Source organism: Sus scrofa, chromosome 7, assembly GCF_000003025.6.
Source record: "Sus scrofa isolate TJ Tabasco breed Duroc chromosome 7, Sscrofa11.1, whole genome shotgun sequence".
NCBI classification, from domain to species: domain Eukaryota; kingdom Metazoa; phylum Chordata; class Mammalia; order Artiodactyla; family Suidae; genus Sus; species Sus scrofa.
The window spans coordinates 56384011-56406245 of NC_010449.5; the positions used below are offsets into that span (position 1 = coordinate 56384011).

Here is a 22235-nt window from a genome sequence, read left to right on the forward strand (position 1 = left end):
TCCTTGTATTTTTATCTAGCTGTAAGTTGGTGGTGCTGTTTATTTGTTACATGATCATTTTGAAAGCACTTCTCCATACGTTTGATCCTAGAGCAACCCTGTGATAGGCAAGACTGAATCCCCTTTTATAGACAAGGGAATTCAGATTTGGAGAAGTGAGACTCCCTAGGTAAGAGGTAGTAGAACTGGGACTTCAAGCCATCAGGCCAGTTCTCTCTCCCATCCTGGTCCTTTTGGTGTTCATCCTAGTTTATGGTCCCAGGAGTCTGATGTACATGGCAACCAATGGCTTGTCTGCTCCCTCTTTTGTCCTTCTTCGTGTCTCTTCTGTCCAGCACAGTGGGCTTCCTGTCCACCCACCTCGTAGACCCATTTGGTGCACTGGGAGGGGAGGGCCAAGAGTCTTGACTCCTAGCTTTGGCTGAGTGAGTGGAGAGGTCCCCTGTCCAGAAGATGGTTCATTCAAGTGCAAATAAAAAAAAGAAATGAAATTGGTGCCCACCCTACCCCCTCCTCCTTTCCTGCCTTTGGCAAAATCCAGGACTAGAGATCTGGCCATCCCCAGACCCATTCAGTCATCCTGGACTTGTTTTCTCAAATGCCCCCAGATCCTATACGGGACCTTCGGTATTCAGGGTCTGTCAAAGCTCCAGCAGAGTCCCACTGGCCTTCCCTAGTCTCTGAGCAAGGATGGCAGGGAGCCCAGGATTGCTTTTGTCTGATAAGCCTCGTTGGCTTTTGTACAGCTGGTGGCCCCTTGGTTCCAAAGTACCTTCCAGCAGAATGTGACCACACTAGTTTTACACTCAACCTGTCTTCAATTAAACCATGTTGTATACTTTCCCTCCCGCTCATCCCTACGTCTGCTTTTTATGAGATCTGACCATAACAGAGTCTTTCTTTCCCTGTTGTGGGTTATACTCAGGGCCCTCGGCCACTCAGGCTGTGACATAGCATTGAGAGGAACTGAGAACCTGGCCGACACTGGAATTTTGCTTAAAATTAAGTATCCAGGAGATTGATTTTGGTGGGAGATCCAATAGCAGCTCATAAAAGGCATCTTAACTTCCATAAAACGCACAATCGGAGATTTATTGCTCTTCTAAAGCAAACCGTAAAAAAAGGCGCAGGAATTCATTTGAGAAATAATGGAGAGAGATTTTATGTCTCCAGAATCATCTGGAGGTCTTTTCAGAGTCACACAGGCCCCAGCCTCCCGGTTCCCACCAGTACTCATGTGACTCAGGATGGAAAGAATCCACGGCGTGTCGGGGCTTGCCTACCGAGGCTCATCTGGACCCAAAGCCAGGGACCCCAAAGTCTCCCCCCTGGAAGCTGGCGTTGCAGCCTCCTTCCCCCGAACATGCTCCAGGACCTTGTTTCCACCCACCCCTGGGGCTGCTCACCTCAGAGCTCCGGGGAGGCGGTGGGTTCTTCTCTCTGGGTCAGCCCACCCCACCGATGGCTTTGGGCCTTTTCGCTTGGCCCCCAGGGGATCTGAGCTGCAAGCTGAGCAGGCCTGGCCAGAGCCCTGGAGAGAAGCAGCCCTGGCTAGGCTAGCATGTTCTCAGCTTTCCTGCATCTTGTCTGCAGCCCCTGCATCCACAGCCAGCGGATGGCCTACCAGTATCCCTTTCAGGCTGGCCCCTGGGATTGGGGGGGTACTCCTCTCCCACCCACTCTCCATCAAAGCCCGCCTGACCCTTGTCCGGGGCCCCAGTGCCCTACTTTTGACCTCGCTCCTTGATAAACTATGCTCTGCTATGGCTCAGAGTTTAGTCAGGGCTGCTGAATGATAAAAGGACCTGCCAGAGGTGGTGCCTTAATGCCACAGATTGTCTGGTGGAGGTTGGGGTGGGAGCTCTCAGTGGCTGACGGCTCCCCCCCCCCCCCCCCCCCGCTCACACTCTGGAGTTCAGAAGCCTAGCAGACCCCAGCTGCTTGCTCTGCCACTTGCAGGAGGCTGACATGCCCTGCCCCACCCCTGGCTCCCTCTTCTGGTCCTGATCCTTCTCCCTCTAACACCCTGGCAGATATTACCATCTCAGCCACTCAGAGTTTTCAGAATGCAAAATCCAAGTAAGCCCACCTTAGGTCCCACTAACAGTGCACGGTGCTTTGGAGGTAAATTGCGGAGGGGATTTAGCCCTGACCTAAGCTGCCTCCCCAGGTCCGAGAGCCCTGGATGTCTTCAGAAGTCCCCCTCTGGAGGGCTCCTTGCTGGGAGGATGGCTGTGGCACAAAGCCCAGCTTGGTTGATGGGGCTGAGCGGGGCCTCTGAGAGGCAGCCTGTCGGGAGACAGAGGCCACCCCTCAGAGGGAGCAAGACAGAACATCCCAGGACCCCCACCTCCTCCATCACAGACACCCCTTAAAGCCGCCCTGATGGTCTCTGGCCCAGCTGCATATAGATCTAAATGCTCATGCCCTGGGCCCTCAGAGACCTGCCTCCGCACCGTGAAGCCCCCTCTACCAATGCACCTAATTCCTTGCGCCTGAAATTGGCCCCTGTTATTGTGCTTGCAGTTTCCAGTGCATTCCAGTTTGCTGGCGTGATACACTGGATCAGTCTGGTCATTCTCTCCGTGTTCTTCTCAGAGGTAGGTGGAGACTTGGGCCCGGTGACCATCTCTTTTGGGCGCCTCCTATCGCGGCGAGACAAAGCTTTATCCTCTAAACATTTTCTGGTGTCAGGCCCTCTGCCAGCCCTCGAAACTGCAAAGAGGGAAACACCATACAGGGAGCTGAGTCCTGTGCTGGGAGATGATGCAGGGAGGCTGGGCCTTGGCAGGTGACCCAGAGGGTGAGCAGGTGTTGTCCAGGGAAGGAGTAGATGGTGATATTGGTAAAGGAGAGGCTAGGTGGGTTGAGGGAGAGGGAAAGGTTCAGGAGGCAGATGCTGGGCCGAAGCTCAGGGGGCCTGGAGGTGGGGAGACTGGGGTCTAAGTGGCCGTGGTCCCGGAGACACAGGTAACCTGCCCCTTGGGGCTGAGGCATGTGAAGGGCAGAAAGGATGGAGTCACAGGGCTGGGCAGTGGACCTGACCCAGTTCTTTTTTTGCCTTTTTGCCATTTCTTGGGCCACTCCCATGCATATGGAGGTTCCCAGGCTAGGGGTCGAATTGGAGCTGTAGCCACCGGCCTACGCCAGAGCCACAGCAACGCGGGATCTGAGCCGTGTCTGCGACCTACACCACAGCTCACGACAATGCTGGATCCTTAACCCACTGAGCAAGGCCAGGGATCGAACCCGCAACCTCATGGTTCCCAGTCAGATTCGTTAACCACTGAGCCACGACGGGAACTTCTTGACCCAGTTCTTTAGGGGGTATAGAGTTAGGCCAGGCCGAGCTGTGCTCCCTCTGTGGGAGCAAGGGAACACTTGTCTGGGGTCAGGAAGCATGGATGCTCTTCACTGTTGCTGGACTCAGTAGATGAAGCCCAAGTTCATCTCCCTGTGTGTGAGGTAGGAGGGGAAAAAGCCCCTAGAGGCTCATGGGCACTGGGTTGGAGCGGGAGCGGATAGCTCTGGGGGCGGGGTCTGAAGTGTGTGGGAACCAGGATCTTGACACACTTCCTCCAATGTGACACCAATGAGGGATGCATCCTCTGAGCAGCCCCCAGCCTGTCACAGTGACACCCTGGCCTGCATTTCAGGGGCCTTGACGTAGGGCTGCTCCTGGCAGGGTCTCCGGGGGAAGCTGAGAAGCCCAGGCTGGATCCCGTGAGCAGGGGCAGGTCTCTGAAGGACAGGGGAGCTTTATGTGGAAATCCTGCTCTTCCTAACAGAAGACCAGCCCAAGTCAGCTGGCCACTGTCCCTCTCCCTTCGTGTGTCACAGGTCCCAATTAGCCCGTGCAGGGCCCTAGTGGGGCCTCTCAGCGAGGTCAGCAAGCTTGGGGAGAAAGCCAGAAAGGAGGCAAGCCCAGAGCCTGTAGGGGAGGTGCAGACCATGCACACATGCGTGCCCACACGCAGCTCACACCAGCACAGGGGACAATCCCCCGGAGGCAGAGGGGGTCTGAGTCCCAGGGCACAGGAGGGCCATGAAAGGAGGAAGGATGCTCTGGGAGAGCAGCGATGCAGGCAGAGGTTCGGAGAAGACTTTGTGATCAGGGAGCCCGAGGAGTCAGGCCCCAGGGTGCTCCTGTAGGCCTGCTCCGACCCCGTCTCATGGCACGTGCTCTCTCTCTCAGACTCAGTGGAGGCCTGGGCCTCAGGCCCAGAGTTCTGAATCCTGAGTCTGAGTGTGGAGTGCAGTGGGGCTGGGCAGCAGCACTCCAGGCACGGAACGTTCTCTTCCCAGGCCTCTTCCGTGCAGCCCACGGATTTGGCAGGCGAGCCGAGGCCCAAGGCTCCGACTATGGGGGCAGATCCCAGCACTGCCCGCCTGGGAAGTGTCCCAACCCTGCTCGCTGAGGTCATTGCTTCCCAAATAGTGCCTGCTCCCCAGCCCACTGCCCCTCAGAGGGTCCTGCCCTCCCTGGCCCCCTTGTCTCCACTCACCAGGAGATTCCCTCACACACACACACACACACACACTCACGGAGGCCGTGGCCAGATGTCTCCTTGATGCAAACCTTGGAAAATGTGCCATGTGTCTGTGACTGCCAACAAAAATGTTTAATCAGTTGCTGCGGTTCTTCCATCTATCCCTCCCCTTGCGTTTTATTGCCTTGGCAGAATTTATTACCCAGCGTTAATTTGGCATTCCCTTCCTGTCACTGCCGGAGACGAGCCACCTGAAACAGACAAGCCCCTGTGCAGAGAAATCGTGGCCTCAGACGTCCCCCCCGCCCCCCACCACCCACCACACACACACACACACACACACACACACACACACACAGCTGTGGAAGGGGCTGGGCCTCCCAAGGCTCAGTGGGGAGAGTGGGGGCTGGGGGAGCATGACTGAGGCCTCAGACCTTGTCAGAGACAGCGGGGGGCACGGCGGGGCGGGGCGGGGGGGGGAGAAACAGGAGTAACAGAGGAGTGACAGAGGGGTCCTGGGGATTAACAGAGGAGATGCCCCCACTTCTCCAGCATACCCAGCCTAGCGTGAGCAGAGGGGCTGGTACACAGTGTTCTCAGGAGAGGCAGCCCAGCTAGGCTGCCAGGGCTCCTAGCATCTGAAGAGGCTGAAAGAGTCCCATGGAGGCCCCCACCCCCACTTCCCAGAGGGCTGGAAATGTGTGTGGGTGTTTGTGCTTCTCCCAATGATCCGGACAGCTCTAGTGGGAAGGGCCAGGGGAGCCAAGCATCCCTCAGCCATGGGGCAGGTCTGCATATTCGCCTGCTGAAAATGCCAGCAGTGTCTCTTTGAAACCATAGGGACCAGGAAGGTAGCCCAGTGTCACTCAGTTTCCACCCAAACTGGTCCCAGGACTCTGGACTTGTCATCTGGTCTGTCCCCACTGCATCCCTTGTGGCCCAGATGTCCGCAGGGGGCGAGCGAACCAAGGATCAGGGAAGGGCCTGAGCCAGGAACTGAGAAAGAAAAAGGCAGACCCTGCAATGCCTCTGACCGTAAACCCAGCATGATGGGCACACCCTCCTCATCTATGGGGAAGCCACTGCCCCCACTTCGGGGCTGGCCCTTCTTTCTCAGTGGAATGCCCAGGGACATGGCTGTGGACTGAGGGCGGGGGGCGGAGGGCAGCGAGGGGACGGTCTCAGGCAAGTTCTCAGAAGGTCTGACCCAAAGGACTGCAGACGCCCTGCAGCCTTTCACCTCGTCCTGAGAGACAGCCCACCCTTGTCTCAACTGAGCTTTGGGACAGCCACCAAACCAGGGGGGACATTTTGAGAGTTGGGAAGCGGAAGCCTCGGGACGAGCAGCATGCTGCTGGGGCTGCAGGAACACAGACGGGGTGCGTGCTGCGCTAGTCTGTCCTTGCCCATCCCAGGGCTCGGCTCCAGGGAAGGCAGCTCTAGGCCCGAAGAAGAGAAGCCTGGGGCTGGTTTAGGCTCAGGTTGAGCACATCTGTTCCAACAGGCCGAGCTGTTCAGCCGCAAGGCAGGTGTTTCTCAAACACCTGAGAGTAGGCGCCCCCACAGTCAGGCCCCGAAGGGGCCCTGGAGGGGCCTGAGGTAGAAGTGGGTGCCCAGGAGGTCAGGCAGGGTCCCCCCGCTTCTGTAGGGCCCTGCAGCATTGGGCAGAGCCTATGGAATCCAGACAGAGAATTGTGGGGCCAGTGTTTCCAGAGTGCCACCCCACCCTTGGCTGAGACCAGGCCCGGAGGCCACTTGCCACTGTGGAGGCCAGCTGCTTCTCTTCCCAAGACTGCGTGAGGCCTTAGGGCCTGGCCAGACCTTAGGGCCACCCTGCAGCAGGGCCATAGTGCAGACCATGGGCTGTTGGTTCTGCCCCCTACTTGGGGCAGAGATGCAGAGTCTTAGGTCTTTTCCTGCAAGAGGAGAAGGCTGGCCTTCTAGAGCCTCAGCAACTGCTGCTTCTTCCTCCTCCTATTTATTAGGATGATGATGCTCTTGAGGTGAAATTTACATAACGGGACCCTTTTAAAGCTTTCCACTCAGTGGCATTCAGCACACACACAATGTTGTACAGCCATCACCCCTTCCTAGTTCCAAAGGATGTTCATGACCCCCAAGAGGAGACCCTGTCCTCATTAAAGAGCCACTCCCTATCCGCCTTTCCCCCAGCCACTGCCCATCACTCATCTGCTGTTTCTATGGTCTTTACTCTTCTGGATATTTCATGTAAGTGGAATCATACGATACATGACCTTTTGTGTCTGGCTCTTTTCACATAACGTGTTTTCAAGTTCATCCACACTGTGGCGTGGATCCGTGCCTCATCCCTTTTTATGTCTGACTCCTGTTCCATTGTATGGATAAACCACATTTCTTGTATCCACCTGTCGGTTGATCAGAGTTTCCCTTAACTTGGGCTTTTAGGGCCACCTCCTTCTCCCTGGCACTGCCTCTCAGGGTTGGCCTGAGCTGTGCTGGCTCTCGAAGGAGCCTGGCCTGCTGGCTTACCTGCGCCATGAGCCAAGTGAGAGCCACTGCCAAACCAAACTGAGCCAGGGCCTCTTCTCTCCACATCAGCAGCCACCCCAAGATTCTAGACCTGTGAGGGGTCCCTCTCCTGCCTGTTGCTTTCTGCCAGGGGGCGCTGGCAAGCCTCAGTCAGCAGACGGAAGGAAGGCAGGAGGGTTGGTCTGTGGCTCTACCCTCTCAGAGTTGAGGATACATTCGCTTCACCTCAGGGTCTGAGGAGAATTTGACAAAAGGAAGCCAGTTTGGCTACTGAGTTGCTGTGTGGCCTTGGACAAGTCACTGCCCCTCTCTGTGCCTCAGCTTCCCCTCACCTCAACATGAGGGAATAGGACCTGTTTTAGGCGTTGTCTTCTTGACCCTGTGGGGGGCGGGGGTGGGGATCAAGCCACTGCTGGTGCATAGGAGAGAGATGTTATTGGCTGTCTCACTCTCTGAGTTCCAGGGAGGTCGGAGCAATCAGGGTGCATGGACAGCGCAGGCTGTCCTTTGACTTCTCACCTCCTGTGTCCCAACTCTCAAAAAGTCCCATCCATGCCATGAATAATGGTGACCCCACCCCTCACAGGACAAGGCCAATAGGATCATGAACGTGCCTTGAAAAGGGCAAGAAGAAGAAATGAGCAGGCTCGGTAAGGGCAGAGGACCCATCAAAGGATCAGACTTGATTTTAGAAGCTCTGGTCCTGCCACCTCCACCCCATGCCAGCGCCCTGCCCCTGTCAAGCTGGCCATGGAGCAAGCCTGTTTTTCTGCCACCACCAGGACCCCTTTGTCCTGGAACACCTCTGCCAGGCCTCCCGGGTGCTGTGTAAAGAAAACAAAAGGCCCACTGTGCCAGGCCACGTAGACGGCAAAGGGGGTTCAACTCCCAGTGGTTATTGGGACAGTTTCCCGGAAGACAGCGTCAAGTGTCTAGTGTTTGTGTGTTTGTTTGTTTTGCCATGCCTGTTGCATGTGGAAGTTCTTGGTCCAGGGATGGAACCTGTGCCACAGCAGGGACCTGAGATGCTGCAGTGACAATGCTGGATCCTTCACCCACTGCGCAAGGGAACGCCCAAATGTCTAGTTTTTTTTACATGAGTGTATCATACGTTTTCCAGTAGATACAAGTGTCCTAGGGTAATGGCACCTCTCCAGATTACACAAAGGCGCCACACCAGCTAGAGGTGGCCCTGTCACCTGCCAAGGCCCCTCTGAGACCTTCCCTTCCTTTAAGGCTCGGCGGCCCCCTTCCCCCACCCCCTCAGGTAGCCTGCATGACCCTCCCCTGCTCTGAGCTTCCGAGCACATTGTTTACTTCCTTAGGCACAAGTTTTGTCCCCAGCTGTGAGCAGGAACAGAAGCCTTACTACAGGCACACCTCATTTCATTGCACTTTGCTTCATTGTACTTTGCAAATATTGTGTTTTTTACAAATTGAAGGTCCGTGGCAACTCTGCCTTGAGCAAGTCTTTCGGCACCAGTTTTCCAACAGCTTTGGCTCATTTCTTGTCACTGTGTTATATTTTGGTAATTCCCACAATGTTTCAAACTTTTTCATTTTTGTGATATTTGTCATGGTGATCAGTGATCTTTGATGTCACGATTGTAATCATTTTGGGGCGCCATGCACCGCACCCATATAAGAGGGCAAACAATCGATATATGCTGTGTGTGCTCTGGCTGCTCCTCCCACCGGCTGTTCCCCCCACCCCCTTCTCAGCCTCTCTATTCCTTGAGATGTGATGTTGAAGTCAGGCCAGTTAATAACCCTGCAATGGCATCCAAGTGTTCAAGTGAAAGGAAGAGTCGCACATTGCTCCCTTTAAATCAAAATCTGGAAATGATTAAGCTCCGTGAGGAAGACATGTCAAAGCAGAGAGAGACCAAAACCTAGTCCTCTTGCACCAAATAGTCAAGTTGTGAATGCAGAGGAAAAGCTCTTGAAGAAAACCAAACGCACTGCTCCAGTGAGCACATGAGTAATAAGAAAAGGAAACAGCCTTATTGGTGATTTAGAGAAAGTTATAGTGGTCTAGATAGAAGATCCAAGCATCCACAACATTCCCTTAAGCCAAAGCCTGATCTAGAGCGAGGCCCTAATTCTAGAAGGCTGAGAGAGGTGAGGAAGCTGCAGAAGAAGAGTTAGAAGCTAGAGGTTGGTTCCTGAGGTTTAAGGAAAGAAGCCGTCTCTGTAACATCAAACTGCAAGGTGAGGCAGCCAGAGCCGATGTAGAAGCTGCAGCAAGTTATCCAGAAAATCTAGCTAGGATCACTCATGGACGTGGCTACACTAAACAGCAGATCTTCGCTGTAGATAAAAGAACCTCCTGTTGGAAGAAGATGCCATCTAGGACTTTCATAGCTAGAGACGAGAAGTCAATGCCTGGCTTCCATGCCTCAAAGGACAGGCTGACTCTCTTGTTAGGGGCTAATGCAGCTGAGGACATTAAGCTGAAGCCAACTCATTGGCCATTCTGGAAATCCTAGGGCCCTTAAGATTTATGCTAAATCTGTTCTGCCTGTGCTCTAAAAATGGAACAATAAGGAATGGATGCTAGCACATCTGTTTACAGTATGGCTTACTGAATATTTAAGCCCACTGCTGAGACCTATAGCTGGGGAAAAAAAGATTTCTTTCTAAATATTACTGTTCATCAACAATGCTCCCGGTCACCCTAGAGATCTGATGGAGATGGACAAGGAGAGTCATGTTGTTTTCACGCGTGTTGACAGGACATTCATTCTGCAGCCCACAAATCAAGGAGTAATTTTGACTTTGCTGTCTTATTCTTTAAGAAAAATATTTTGTAAGGCTATATCTGCCTCAGACGATTCCTCTGATGGATTCGGGCAGAGTAAGTTGAAAACCTTCTGGAAAGGATTCACTATTCTAGATGCCATTAAGACCATTCCTGATTTCATGAGAAGAGATCAGAACACAAACATTCGCGGGAGTTTTAAGAAGTTGATACCATCTCTCATGAATGACTTTGAGGAATTCAACACTTGAGTGGAAAAAAAATAACTGCAGATGTGGGGGAAATAGCAAGAGAACTAAAATTAGAAGTGGAACATGAAGATGAAACTGAATTACTGCAACCTCACGATGAAACTTTAACAGATGAGGAGTTGCTTCTTATGGATGAGAAAACTAAGTGGTTTCTTGACATGGAATCTACTCCTGGTGAAGATGGAATGAAGTTTGTTAAACCAACAGCAAAGCGTTTATAACATTATACAAACTTTGTTGACAAAGCAGTGGCAAGTTTTGAGGTAATTGACTCCAATCTTTAAAAATGTTTCTTTAAAGTATAGTTGAGTTCCCCTTGTGGTGCAGTGGAAATGAATCCAACTAGTAACCATGAGATTGCGGGTTCGATCCCCAGCCTCGATCAGTGGGTTAAGGATCTGGCATTGCTATGGCTCTGGTGTAGGCCCGCAGCTGTAGCTCCAATTCAGCCCCTAGCCTGGGAACCTCCATGTGCCACGAGTGCAGCCCTAAAAAGCAAAAAAAGCAGAAAATAAAAATAGCTGATTTACAATGTTCCTTCAATTTCTGCCGTACAGCAAAGTGACCCAATCAGACATATATACATATATATATATGTTCTTTTTTTTCATATTATGTTCCATCATGTTCTATCCCAAGAAATTGGACATAGTTCCCTGTGCTGTGCAGTAGGACCTCATTACCTATCCATTCTAAATGTAATAGTTTGCATCTACCAACCCCAAACTTCCCATCCATCCCACTACCTCCCACCTCCCCCCTGCCAAACACAAGTCTGCTCTCCACGTCCTTGATTTGCTTCTGCTTTGTAGATAGGATCTTTTATGCCATATATTAGATTCCACGATCCCTATCAAATTACCAATGACATTCTTCACAGAACTTGTATGGAAAACCAAAAGACCCCCAAATAGCCAAAGCAATATTGAAAAGAAAAAATGGAGCTGGAGGAATCAGACTTCCTGACTTAGAACTATACTACAAAGCTACAGTCATCAAAATAGCATGGTACTGTCATAGATCAATGGAATAGAATAGAAAGCCCAGAAATAAACCCAAGCACCTATAGTCAACTAATCTATGACAGAGGAGGCAAGAATGTACAATGAAGGAAGGACAGTCTTTTCAGTAAGTGGTGCTGGGAAAACTGGACAGCTACACATGAAAGAATGAAATTAGAACATTCTCTAACACCATACACAAAAATAAACTCAAAATGGATTAAAGGCCTAAATGTAATTGACTTCAGTTTTGAAGGAATGGTAAATGCTATCATCAAACAGCACTGCCTGCTGCAGAGAAATCATTTGTGAAAGAAAGAGTGAGTGCAAGCAGTGAAACTTTATGGTTGCTTTATTTTAAGAAATTGCTCTAGCCACCCCAGCTTCAGCAATCCCCACCCAATCAGTCAGCAGCCTTCAACAGTGAGGTGAGACTTTCCACAGTGAAGAGACTACAAGGCACCCAAGGCTCAGATGGTTAGCATTTTTGAGCAATAAAGTATTTTTTTAACCAAGGTATATACATTGTTTTAGATGTAATGCTAGTGCACACTTAATAGACTACACTATAATGTAAACACACTTTTATACACACTGGAAATCAAAAAATTCATGTGACTTGCTTTATTTTGATATTGGCTTTATTGAGGTGGTCTGGTCCTGAACCTGCAGCATCTCTGAGGTGAGCCTGTATATTCTTCTGTCTCCCCTGATCCCCTGGCAGAGGGCTTGGCATCTGATACCCACCAACAAAAAGTGTGAGTAAATTAAGCATGTGAGAAATTATTCTTCAAAATATTGCTTCCACTTCCTCATTTGCCATGACCTTGACAATGATCTCAGGGAGCATAAAAGTTGGATATAGAGATGAAATTTCTTTTTTTTTTTTTTTTTTTTTTTTTTGCTGTTTCTTTGGGCCACTCCCGTGGCATATGGAGATTCCCAGGCTAGGGGTCGAATCGGAGCTGCAGCCACCGGCCTACGCCAGAGCCACAGCAACGCAGGATCCGAGCCGTGTCTGCAACCTACACCACAGCTCATGGCAACGCCGGATCGTTAACCCACTGAGCAAGGGCAGGGACCGAACCCACAACCTCATGGTTCCTAGTCAGATTCGTTAACCACTGCGCCACGACGGGAACTCCAGATATAGAGATGAAATTTCTAAACAGGTTGGAAGGTACTGCTTTAGACAGTATCAAGCTCACCATCAGTGGAAGTCTGCAAGCGCAGGCCAGGGGACCAACTCACTGGGCTACTGGGCAAGGGATGAAAACCTTGGCAGGGGGTTGAGCTGTGCAACATAACTTTTAAGGTCCTCTCTCCAGCTCTGTGATTCTAGAAATAATCCCAAGCCCAGAAGTTTCCACCTATACCACATTCTCAGCAACAGCTGATCCAGGCAAGTGGGGAGAGCTGAGCTATGACTTCTACCTCCTAGAGGGGACCTAAGGGGAAGAAGCATGTCCTCGCTGACGCTTGGCCACAGAAGCAGACCAAGACCTCACACGGAGCCACGTGGGTGACGTTCAGAAGGAGCTGGGAGGCCACCTCACAGACCATCCCAAGTTTGGGTCCCTGGTGACCTCTCAGTGTAAAAGCCCAAGGCTCCATCTGACCACCCTGCTTTGTGTTTACAAGGATAAAGCTGCCCAGTGCAGAAAATTAAGAAAATACAGACAAGGCAAAATAAGAAAATACAAATCACCCATATGCTCAGCACTCACAGGTGACCACTGTTCACTTGGGTTATGTCCATTGAGCCTTTTTCCTTAAGAAAAATGGGGTCCTCTTGGACCTGATATTCTGGAACCTGCTTTTCCTTTTGTCTATTAACATTTCAACCATGTCTTTTCATGTTTTTTTTTTGTTTGTTTTTTGTTTTTTTTTTAATCTTTTTGCCTTTTTTGGGGCTGCTCCCTCGGCATATGGAGGTTCCCAGGCTAGGGGTTGAATCGGAGCTGTAGCCACTGGCCTATGCCAGAGCCACAGCAACATGGGATCCAAGCCAGGTCTGCAACCTACACCACAGCTCACGGCAACGCCGGATCCTTAACCCACTGAGCAAGGCCAGGGATCGAACCCACAACCTCATGGTTCCTAGTCAGATTCGTTAACCACTGCGCCACAACGGGAACTCCCATGTCTTTTCATGTCATTTTACACACTTTTACAGCCACATTTGGGGGATTCTACCTAGTTTTTTTTCTTTTTAATTTTTAAAAATTTCGACCATTTAAATTTTTTTAAATGGTCAAAAGCTGTCAAAAATGTAGTGAGTCATTTAATGTTCCCACCACGCTGCTTTGCCCAATCTCCTCCCATTTTTACCAGCTGCAGCCATGGTATGGCTGTCCCTAGTTTAACCCTCATCTTGGACTTTTAGGATTTCTCCCAGTTCTCTGCTGTTATAAACAGCACCAGCCCTGAACACTCACCCCATCTCAGTGTTCCCCAACTTGGGTTTAAAAGCAGCTTCCTAGAAGAAGGAAGAAAAGTGGTTCTTGGACAGACTTACAGGCGTTCCTGCAGCTTCTGGCCCACAGCCGTCTTTCTGCACGTCCTTAGGGAAGCAGGGACTCTTGAGCCCCTGCAACCCCACCTCCTTCTCCTCTCCTGCCCCAAGTGCTCACTTCCACCCTCACCTGGTGCCATTTCCAGGTGCTTCCAGTTGTCATGACGCGTCCTCTCACCCAGGCGGTAGTTCATTCCTGTGGGTCAGGGGCATAGAGGGAAGGTCAGGCCTGGGCTCTGAATCTCCTAATTCAGCCGCCTGCCAGCTGTCTGGTCCTCCTGGGGACGTCACTTTGCCTCTCTGAGCGGTAGCCTTCCTCATCTGTAAGAGGAGGTTAAAAACACCCACCTCGGAGTTCCCATCGTGGTGCAGTGGAAACAAATCTGACTAGCATCCATGAGGTTGCAGGTTCAATCCCTGGCCTTGCTCAGTGGGTTAGAGATCCAGCATTGCCGTGAGCTGTGCTGTAGGTTGCAGATGCGGCACAGATCCCCAGTTGATGTGGCTGTGGCGTAGGCCAACAGCTACAGCTCTGATTCTGATTTGACCCCCAGCCTGGGAACCTCCATATGCCACGGGTGCAGCCCTAAAAAGCAAAAAAAAAAAAAAAAAAAAAAAAAAAGCCACCACACCCATCTTGGAGGGATTTGGGGAGAAATAAGATAACGTGTGTCCAGTTCGTCTCTTAGTCTAGGTTTTCCAGAGAAAACCAATAAATATCACCCTGAATATATACATAACATAAAGAGCTTTATAAGTTACTGGTTCACATGATTATGGAGGCAGAGAAGTGCCAGGGTCTGTAGGCAGCAAGCTGGAGGCCCAGGAGAGCAGATGCTGTGCGTCCCAGGGCACATCTGAATCTGCAGGCAGGAGACATCCAATTCAATGTCCCCATTCAAAGACAGTCAAGCAGAGAGAGCAAATCCTTCCTCCTCCTGCCTTTTGTTTTCTTTAGCCATCGGTAGACTGGGTGGGGTGAGGCCCACTCCCCCAGGGTTGGGGGTGGGGAGGGCAATCTGCTTTACTCAATCTACTGGTCCAGTTGCTAATTTCACCCCAAACCCCCTCACAGACACGCCCCTAATGATGTCTGGCCAGATATCTGGGCACCCTGTGGTACCAGCAAGATGACACGTAAACATCCCAATTTCTAAGACAGAGCCTGGCACCAAGGAGGCACTTGATAAATGGAAGCTCTGGTTTTATGACTCATTTAGCCCACATTCCCGTGCCCCATTTTTGGCCGCCCTGTGGCATAGGGAGTTCCTGGGCCAGGGATCAGATATGAGCCACAGGAATGACCTAAGCTGTAGCTGCTGCAGTGAGGGATCCTTAACCCACTGTGCCCGGCCAGGGATTGAACCTGAGCTCCAGCGCATCCAAGATGCCACCAATCCCGTTGTGCCACAGTGGGAACTCGAAGCCCACATCTTTTAGCGACTCCATGCCAGGCACTGTAGGTGGTACGGGGCATGAGGAGGTGTCCCTGATCATCTAGACATGGACCCAGCTCAGCTATTTACAGTCTATGGGGAAGCAGCCAAGCAGGTGTGTATAATGAAAGAAGCAGGAAGGACGGGAGCTTAAAACTCTATCTGCAGCCGGTGGGTGACCTCAGCGGGGAAGCACGCTGCTTGCCCATGTGTGAACTGGTAGGTGGGTGGTGGGTCGAGGACCTTCAGGCAGCGTGGACAAGGGACAGAGTTTGAGTGACAATGTCGTGTCTACACGGGAGATGGTGAGAGATGTCCTGGGAGCCAGCCCAGGTCGTGAAAGCCCCCTCCTGGTCTTGCTCAGGAGTAGGGGCTTGTCCTGAAGGTGGTGGGGAGGAGGCTATATGCAGGAGAGGGGCGTGATGAACTTGGCCTTTGAGAGGATCACCCTGGCAGCCAGGAAGGAGACAGGGGTGGGAGGTGGGGGCGATTGGAATGTGGAGACCATTTAGGAGGCATGGTTCAGCCAAGAGGTTAGAGGTTTGAACCATACCAGCAGGAATGGGATGGAGGATAAGAGAGGAGCTGGAGTTTAAGCAGCTAAATGCAGGACTCGGGGACTGGTCGTCATGGGGGGAGCATGGGAGGGAGCAGGAAGGTGAGCACTTTGGTGGGGGGGTGGGGGGCTGGCCTGCGCTAGGAGGGGGTGGGGATGCCTTTGGCCAAGCCGACAAGTGCTGCAGGAGGCGGTCTCGGCTGGAGATGTGGACTCAGGGGGCTTCAGGGTGTCAGATGGGAGCTGAAGCCAAGGGTGCAGTTGTCGGGGGATGGGAGCGCGTGAGTGGGAGGAAATGAGCCCCAGAAGACAAATTTGGAATGGATGGAGGACGAGGAACCTCAAAGCTGACTGAGCAGGTGTAGCCGAGGCAGGGGGAGGCCTCAGAACGTGCGGAATCTTGAAACCAAAGAAGGAGACTTTTTAGAGCAAGGAAGCCAGCAGCACCGCACATGGCTGAGGAGGTCGTCCCTAACCAGGTGTGGGCAGCGTTCCTCCAGTGCAGGGGGACAGGGCAGTGGCTTAAGAGGAACATGGTCAGTGAGGGTTGTTTTGGGATGGAGGAAATGGAGATGTTCATGTGAGGAGAGGAAGTTCTGGAACAAACTTTGCACATCTTGTGGGTTCCAATCTCTCTCCTCCTCCCCCAAGGCCGAGCACAGTGCTCCCTGCGCAGTGAGCACACAGCCAGGTCACATCAGGGCTTAATTTCCTGCCATTCGATCACATTGTCCGTCCCTGCGCTCTTGAACCCATTCTTTTAAGATCCCTGGGAACCTCCTGCCAAAATGAATCCAGCGCGGTGGCAGACAGTGCGGCTTGTGCCTGTGAGCCCAGGTCCCCTGGAGAGGCCGGCCACTGCGTCGGGGGTGGGGGGGTGTCACTTTTACCAGGGAGAAGGCAGCCTCCCTTCACCCCCTAAGCCCCCACAGATTGGGAACCCCTGGGAGGAGAGAAGGGGGCGGCTGCTCCCTTGGCTCCTGTTTTATCAATGCCTAACGGCAGGGGGCGCCCGTGTGCCGCCCTGCGATCACCGCTCCCCTGGCAAACCTTTGTTTTGCAAACCGGTTTAAGACTGCTTTCAGCCCCCAGCTCCCACCCCCTGCCCCCGCAAGGATTTCTCACGTTTCTTACATTCTCCTTGGAGCTGGATCCCGGACTCCATGATATTGCTCCTGCTGCTCTAGTTTAACTGAGGGCTTCGGCGGGAAGGGGAGCCTTCAGCAGTCTTGGCAGAAAAAACTTGCCTTCGGGTAGATCTGCTTTTCGAAGATGCGCCCGAGCTCAACCCCCAGCGGCCTGGTGCCCACCGTGGGTATTTCTTGGGCCAGAATATTCCTCCAAGCTCTGCACCACCCCGCTCCCCAACCCTTCCGGCTGCCGCGTTGCAGGGGCACAGGCTCAGGGCCAGATGCACACTGCTGCTTCCTTCTCCTGGGCTGATGGGCCCAGCGTTGGGGATGGTTCTCTGGGGAGCAGGAGTGCCAGCCCTGACTCTACACAGCAAGCAGTGAGTCAGGGAATCTCTCTCTGCCTAGGGAAGGGGTGCCTTTGAAAAATTTGCTCAAAGGCATCTGATAGACTAGCAGGTGTTGCTACTGGCATCCCCCAAGGTTCCCAGACCCTGGGAAAGGGACTGATTCCCCTGAGGGGTGGGAGGGATCAGGCCTCAGGCAGCAGGAAGCCAGAAGGCCCTTGCTGCCACTTGAGCCAGGCAGGGCCTGGAGCAGATGCAAGGATCAGGACTTCCCACCCTCCCCTCTTGCCGCCTGAAGCCTGAGCCCGTTCCCTCGAGACATGAGGGGAGTCCCCCCTTGGGAGCAGGGCTTTTGCCAAGGGAAATGATGAGGGTCCCTGGGATGGAAAGATGAGGAGCCCGGAAAACAGCAGGTTTACCTGCCCCTCTCAGCCTCAGTTCCTATGTCTGTAAAATGGCACAAGAGCTTGGCGTTTGGTAAATAATAAACAGTGCCATCCTCGAGATTTTGCCAAGACTCTGGCCTCTCTTGAATGCCAAAGCGTCCTCCTCTCCAGAAGGCAGGACTGGAAAGAAGGAGGCTGAAAACCCTTAGTTTCAGGTGGGCTAGTGGCAGCTGGTGCTGAGGGGTCTGGGTCCCTTGGTCCTTTCCTCAAAGCCCTTTGCAGCTCTTGAGGGCAGGATTGCAAAGTCCACGGCCCTGGGAGAGGGAGTGGTGATAAAATAACCTCTTTGTAATGCCTCCCGAAGCCCTCCTGCCCTTCTCTTAGCAAAGCTCTTCCTTGGTGGAGCTTTGTAGCGGCCAGCCCCGGTGAGGCAGGCAGCCGGGACCAGTCCCATGTTCCTCCAGGCTGGCTGAGGGCTTTGGCCGATGCCCCATTGCTAGTAAGGGATAGTCAGAGCTGGAAAGGGGACCTGATTTTTGACTCTACATCATCTAACTCTCTTTCTCCTGGTTGCATCTGGACTTGTGGCTTCCCTGGTCACCCAGGGCATTGTCACCTTACACATCTCCACTGTCCTGTTAGGTACCCTCAGGGGAGTTTGTTAAAAAGGCACATTCCTGGGCCCTGCACCCAGAGATCCTGATGTCCTGGATCTCCCCGAGAGCCTGGGAATCTTCATTTTAAACAAAACCCTCAGCTGCTGCTGAGGCAGGGGCCCTTACCTGCGTGTTGAGAAGCATAAGCCATCAATGGCTTAGCCCATGTTTTCAGAGGAGTGAGATCTGTGCCAGGTGCCATGAGGTGGCAAGGCAGCATGGCCAGGTCCCTTCCTCCACAGACAGGGGGTCTCAGCAGAGGATGCTGCCGGGAAAGGACCGCAGGTGGGGTGTTTCAGAGCAGATCCCTTCTAGCTTGGACATTTCCAGGCCATTTCCCATCTACAGCAGGAAGCTGGCCCAGGAGGCATTTCCTGAGCTCCCTCCTCAGCTGCCTTTTGGCTGTTGAGTTTCCATGGACTGGGCTAGGAAAGAAAGACTCCCTCAGAGGCCTGGTCCCACATGAATGGGCCATCCAGGCTCCGCTTGCCTACCCGGCACCACCTGGGCCCCTAAACCCACTGACCCTCCATCCCTTCCTAGAGCACAGAGGCTCAATGTCTGCTGCCTGCTCCTCCTCCCTCTTAGGTTCCTGGCTGAGTCTCGGCTGGACCAGCTCCCTTCCTCATCCCCCGACCCCACAGATCTGGGGCCACTGCCTGTTCCGTAAGTGCTGCCTGGTTGATGAAGAAGCAGGGTGATTCCTTTTATGTGAGGTTCCTAGAGTAGTCAAACTGAGAAACAGAAATAGAATAGTGGTTTCCAGGGTCTGTGGGAAGGGGGAAAATGGGGAGTTATGTTTAATGGGCACAGAGTTTCGGAGGCAAATGGTTGCTCAAAGGGTGAATGTACCCAATGCCACCGTGCACTTTTCAAAATGGTTAAAATTCATGTCATGTGAATTTTTACCATAATTTCAAAAGAAGGAGAAGCAGCAGCAGGAGAAATCCCTTTTGGGCCAGGCTCTGTTCCCCTCTGTCCTAGCCTGGACTTTTTATCCGTAAACTCTAGAATTGGGAATTCGGGGTGGATGTGGCTGCTGTAACATCTCAGGGGAGACAAACACTGAGTTTCAAAGTCTGCACAGTTCGAGAGTGCAAACAGCAACAAAAGAAACCTGACACTATCTGGGGTTCTTTTACAGCTTGAGTACCCTACACAGGATCAAAACCCCCTGGGTCCAAAGAAACCAAAAATCCAAAAAATAACCCTGGGTCCAAACGCTGACTTGCCTCCAGTGCCTGAGTGACCTTGGGCAGCTTCCTTAACCTCTCTGAGCTTCAGGTTTCCCCTCTGTAAAATGAGAATCACATGTGAGGAGGGCCAACCCAGGATCTACAGCCTACTGATTTATACCAGATGGCAAATGTCAGGCTTTAAAGAATTGGGAGATTTGTATCATCTAACCCATCTCTCCAGCAGATGGGAAACTGAGGCCCGGAGAGGGGATTTGATTGTCCACGTTCACGCAACCAGCCCATCACTGAGCTGTGACCTCAAGATGCTGAACCCCCAGCCAGATCTCTCTCCACCCACTCAGAACTGTGGTGCAGTTAAGCGAGAGATTGGGAAGGGGTAGCCAGGTGGAATGGCCATTAGGCTGCCACATGTCCCTCTGTGGTCTCAAAGATGGTGACATAACTGGCTACCACCAGCATCCCACCTTCTCATCCCTCCCTAGAACTCAGGAGAGTCCTTTATGAGGAGGAGGTAAAGTTTAGCAGCCAAGCCTTTTGGTGGCATAAGTGTGGGTAGAGAGGCTTTCTGCAGCATTGCTGAATTCGGATGGCTGGCCTTGTACTATAGGCCTGTGGGAGAAGGGACCCCACCTGGTGTGATTTACCATGAACTTCTCATCTTGGTCAAGGCAGGGCCTAAAACAAACGGACCAGGGTCATGCAAGACCAGCTTTAAAGTATCGTCTTTGGAGAAAGGTGTGCTCTTGGTGAGGAAACGGCCCCAGAAGGCAGAGGCATTGGAGTGAGTTACTGAGGGTTTTAAGGAATTGATCGTTCATGCCTGCATTTGGTCATTCATTCACAGCATGTAATCACTCAGTGCCCAGTCTATGCCAGGGGTTGGGACAAAGGAGAGAAATCAGACACTATCTCTTGAGCCTTAACTGGGGAATCAAGCAGGCGATTGCCACAAGCTATGGTATAGTGCTGAGAGAGGTTGATTAATATTCCAAGGATTATAGGAACACCCAGGAAAGAGGCACTGAGCCTGGGGAAGGTAGAAAATTTTTATGGAGGTGACGTTTGAGCTGTGGCCAGAGGTGAGGAAGGCCTTTCCAAGTAAAGAGAGGGGAAAAGGACTTGCTGGTTAATACACAGGCCAAGATGCTGTAACAAGAAAACTAGAAACACAAGGGCTTAAACAAGGTAAATTTCATTTCTTTCTCCTGGAAGGACAGGTAGGGTCAGCAGTTAAGGCTCAACCTGTGGTGCCTTGGGGCTAGTGGGGCCCCAGCATGCTTCAACTTGTTGTCCAGCCCTCCCTAATTGAAATCAGCTTCCCACCACACCCACATACCCACATTCTAGTCCTGGGAAGAGGAAAAGAGGAGAGAAAGCCTAATCCCTTAAAGGTCACAACTGGGAAGTAGTGGAATTTCTCTGCTCACAAGCTATTGGCCAGAGCCTGGTCACATGGCTGCTCCAGATGCAATGTGGGAAATGTAGTCTTTTTCTGGGTAGCCATGCTCAAGTTCAATTATTACATAAGAAAGAGAAACTAGAGAGATTGAGGCTGAGGGTGAGTCAGTGGGCAGTCTTCACCACATGTAAAGACAAGGCAGAGGAGAAAGAGCTTGCATGTTTGTAATTTGCAAGTGGTTTGTGGCATGACAGGAGGGCAGGAGAAGACTGGAGAAGGAGGCAGGGTCCTGAGTATCATTTCAAAGGATTCCAAGTGTATCTGGAAGGAGTGGGAGCAGTGAAGGTGCTGAGCCAGAGGCTGGTACAATGACACAGACCTGAGCTGGGACCCTCAAAGTGGGGGCGGTTGGAGTTCCCTGGTGGCTCAGTGGGTTAAGGAGGTGGTGTTGCCACTGCTGTGGCTCAGGTTGCTGCTGTGGCCTGGGTTTGATCCCTGGCTCAGGACTTCCACATGCTGTGGGTGTGGCCAATAAAAAAAAAGTGGGGGAGTTCCTGATGTGGCACAGTGGGTTGGTGATCTGCCTTATCTCTGTGGCATTGCTGGTTCCCAGCCCAGTGCAGTGGGTTAAGGATCCAGTGGCGCAGGTCGCAAATGCGGATTTGATCCCTGACCCCCTGATCCCTGTCTGTATACTACAGGTATGGCTGGAAAAGGGGGGAAAAAAAAAAAGGTGGGGGTGGAGAGAGCACATGGTCTGAGAAACACTTAGAGAATAGTGAAGACTTTTCCATTATTGAACAAGGAAGCAGAGCCCTGGATTCTGAGCTCTGGAATCTTCTCTGCTGCAGGGAGCTGGCAGGGAGAGTAATAACCATGACTTCTTTTCTCACTTCCTCAGACTGTCCTGCGGATCGTGGTGCTTGGGATCTGGGATTACATTGAAAACAAAATAGAGGTAAAGACCAATGTTTACCCTCCACCCCACAAGCCAACCATCCTGGAAGCTGGAAAATGTCACTGCCACATCCATCCCCGGATGGGAGCCACCACCAAGGCCAGCTCCTTCCCGAAGTGGACACGGGAGTCTGTTCAGCTGTGCATGTTGGGTGGGTGGGGAGCGGGGAGGACTGAGAAAGTTTCCAGCAGAGTCGGTCTATAGAGTCTCCTTGAAGTTCTGCAAAATTTAAAAAGATCTTCGTGAAGCATTTGGAAACCTTTTTTTTTTTTTTTTTTTTTTTTTTTTTTTTTTTTTTGTCTTTTTAGGGCTGTACCCACTGCATATGGAGGTTCCAAGGCTAGGGGTTGAATCGGAGCGGTAGCGGCCGGCCTACACCACAGCCACGGCAATGTGGAACCTGAGCCACGACTGCGATCTACCCCACAGCTCACAGCAACGCTGGATCCTCAACCCACTGAGCAAGGTCAGGGTTCTAACCCGCGTCCTCATGGATGCTAGTTGGGTTTGTTAACCACTGAGCCACGACGGGAACAACTGGAAAGCTTTTGAACGCTGTTTCAAAATAAATCCACTGTAAAATGGCTCCATTATCAGAGAGCTGAGTGGGGCAACCATAAAAGCACTTTCAGCCTGGGT

The 22235-nt window shown here is 52.1% G+C and overlaps 2 protein-coding genes across 16 annotated transcripts in view; one reads left to right on the plus strand and one right to left on the minus strand.

The window, feature by feature from the left end:
* The window catches only part of TMEM266 (transmembrane protein 266), a 129141-nt gene that overhangs the window by 72501 nt on the left and 34405 nt on the right, over window positions 1-22235 (plus strand). For all 15 annotated transcript variants that reach the window (XM_001928832.6, XM_021098998.1, XM_021098997.1 and 12 more), the window contains 2 exons: window positions 2527-2600; window positions 21540-21596. In XM_001928832.6, coding sequence (XP_001928867.3) covers window positions 2527-2600; window positions 21540-21596 — 131 coding nt within the window. The remainder of the gene's footprint in view (window positions 1-2526; window positions 2601-21539; window positions 21597-22235) is intronic.
* Window positions 3184-4958, minus strand: LOC106507705. The gene is made up of 2 exons (XM_013989027.2): window positions 4811-4958; window positions 3184-4540 (listed from the first exon to the last, which is right to left on the minus strand). The coding sequence occupies exon 2, from the start codon at window positions 4422-4424 to the stop codon at window positions 3447-3449; it is 978 nt and encodes a 325-aa protein (XP_013844481.1). The 5' UTR covers window positions 4425-4540; window positions 4811-4958; the 3' UTR covers window positions 3184-3446.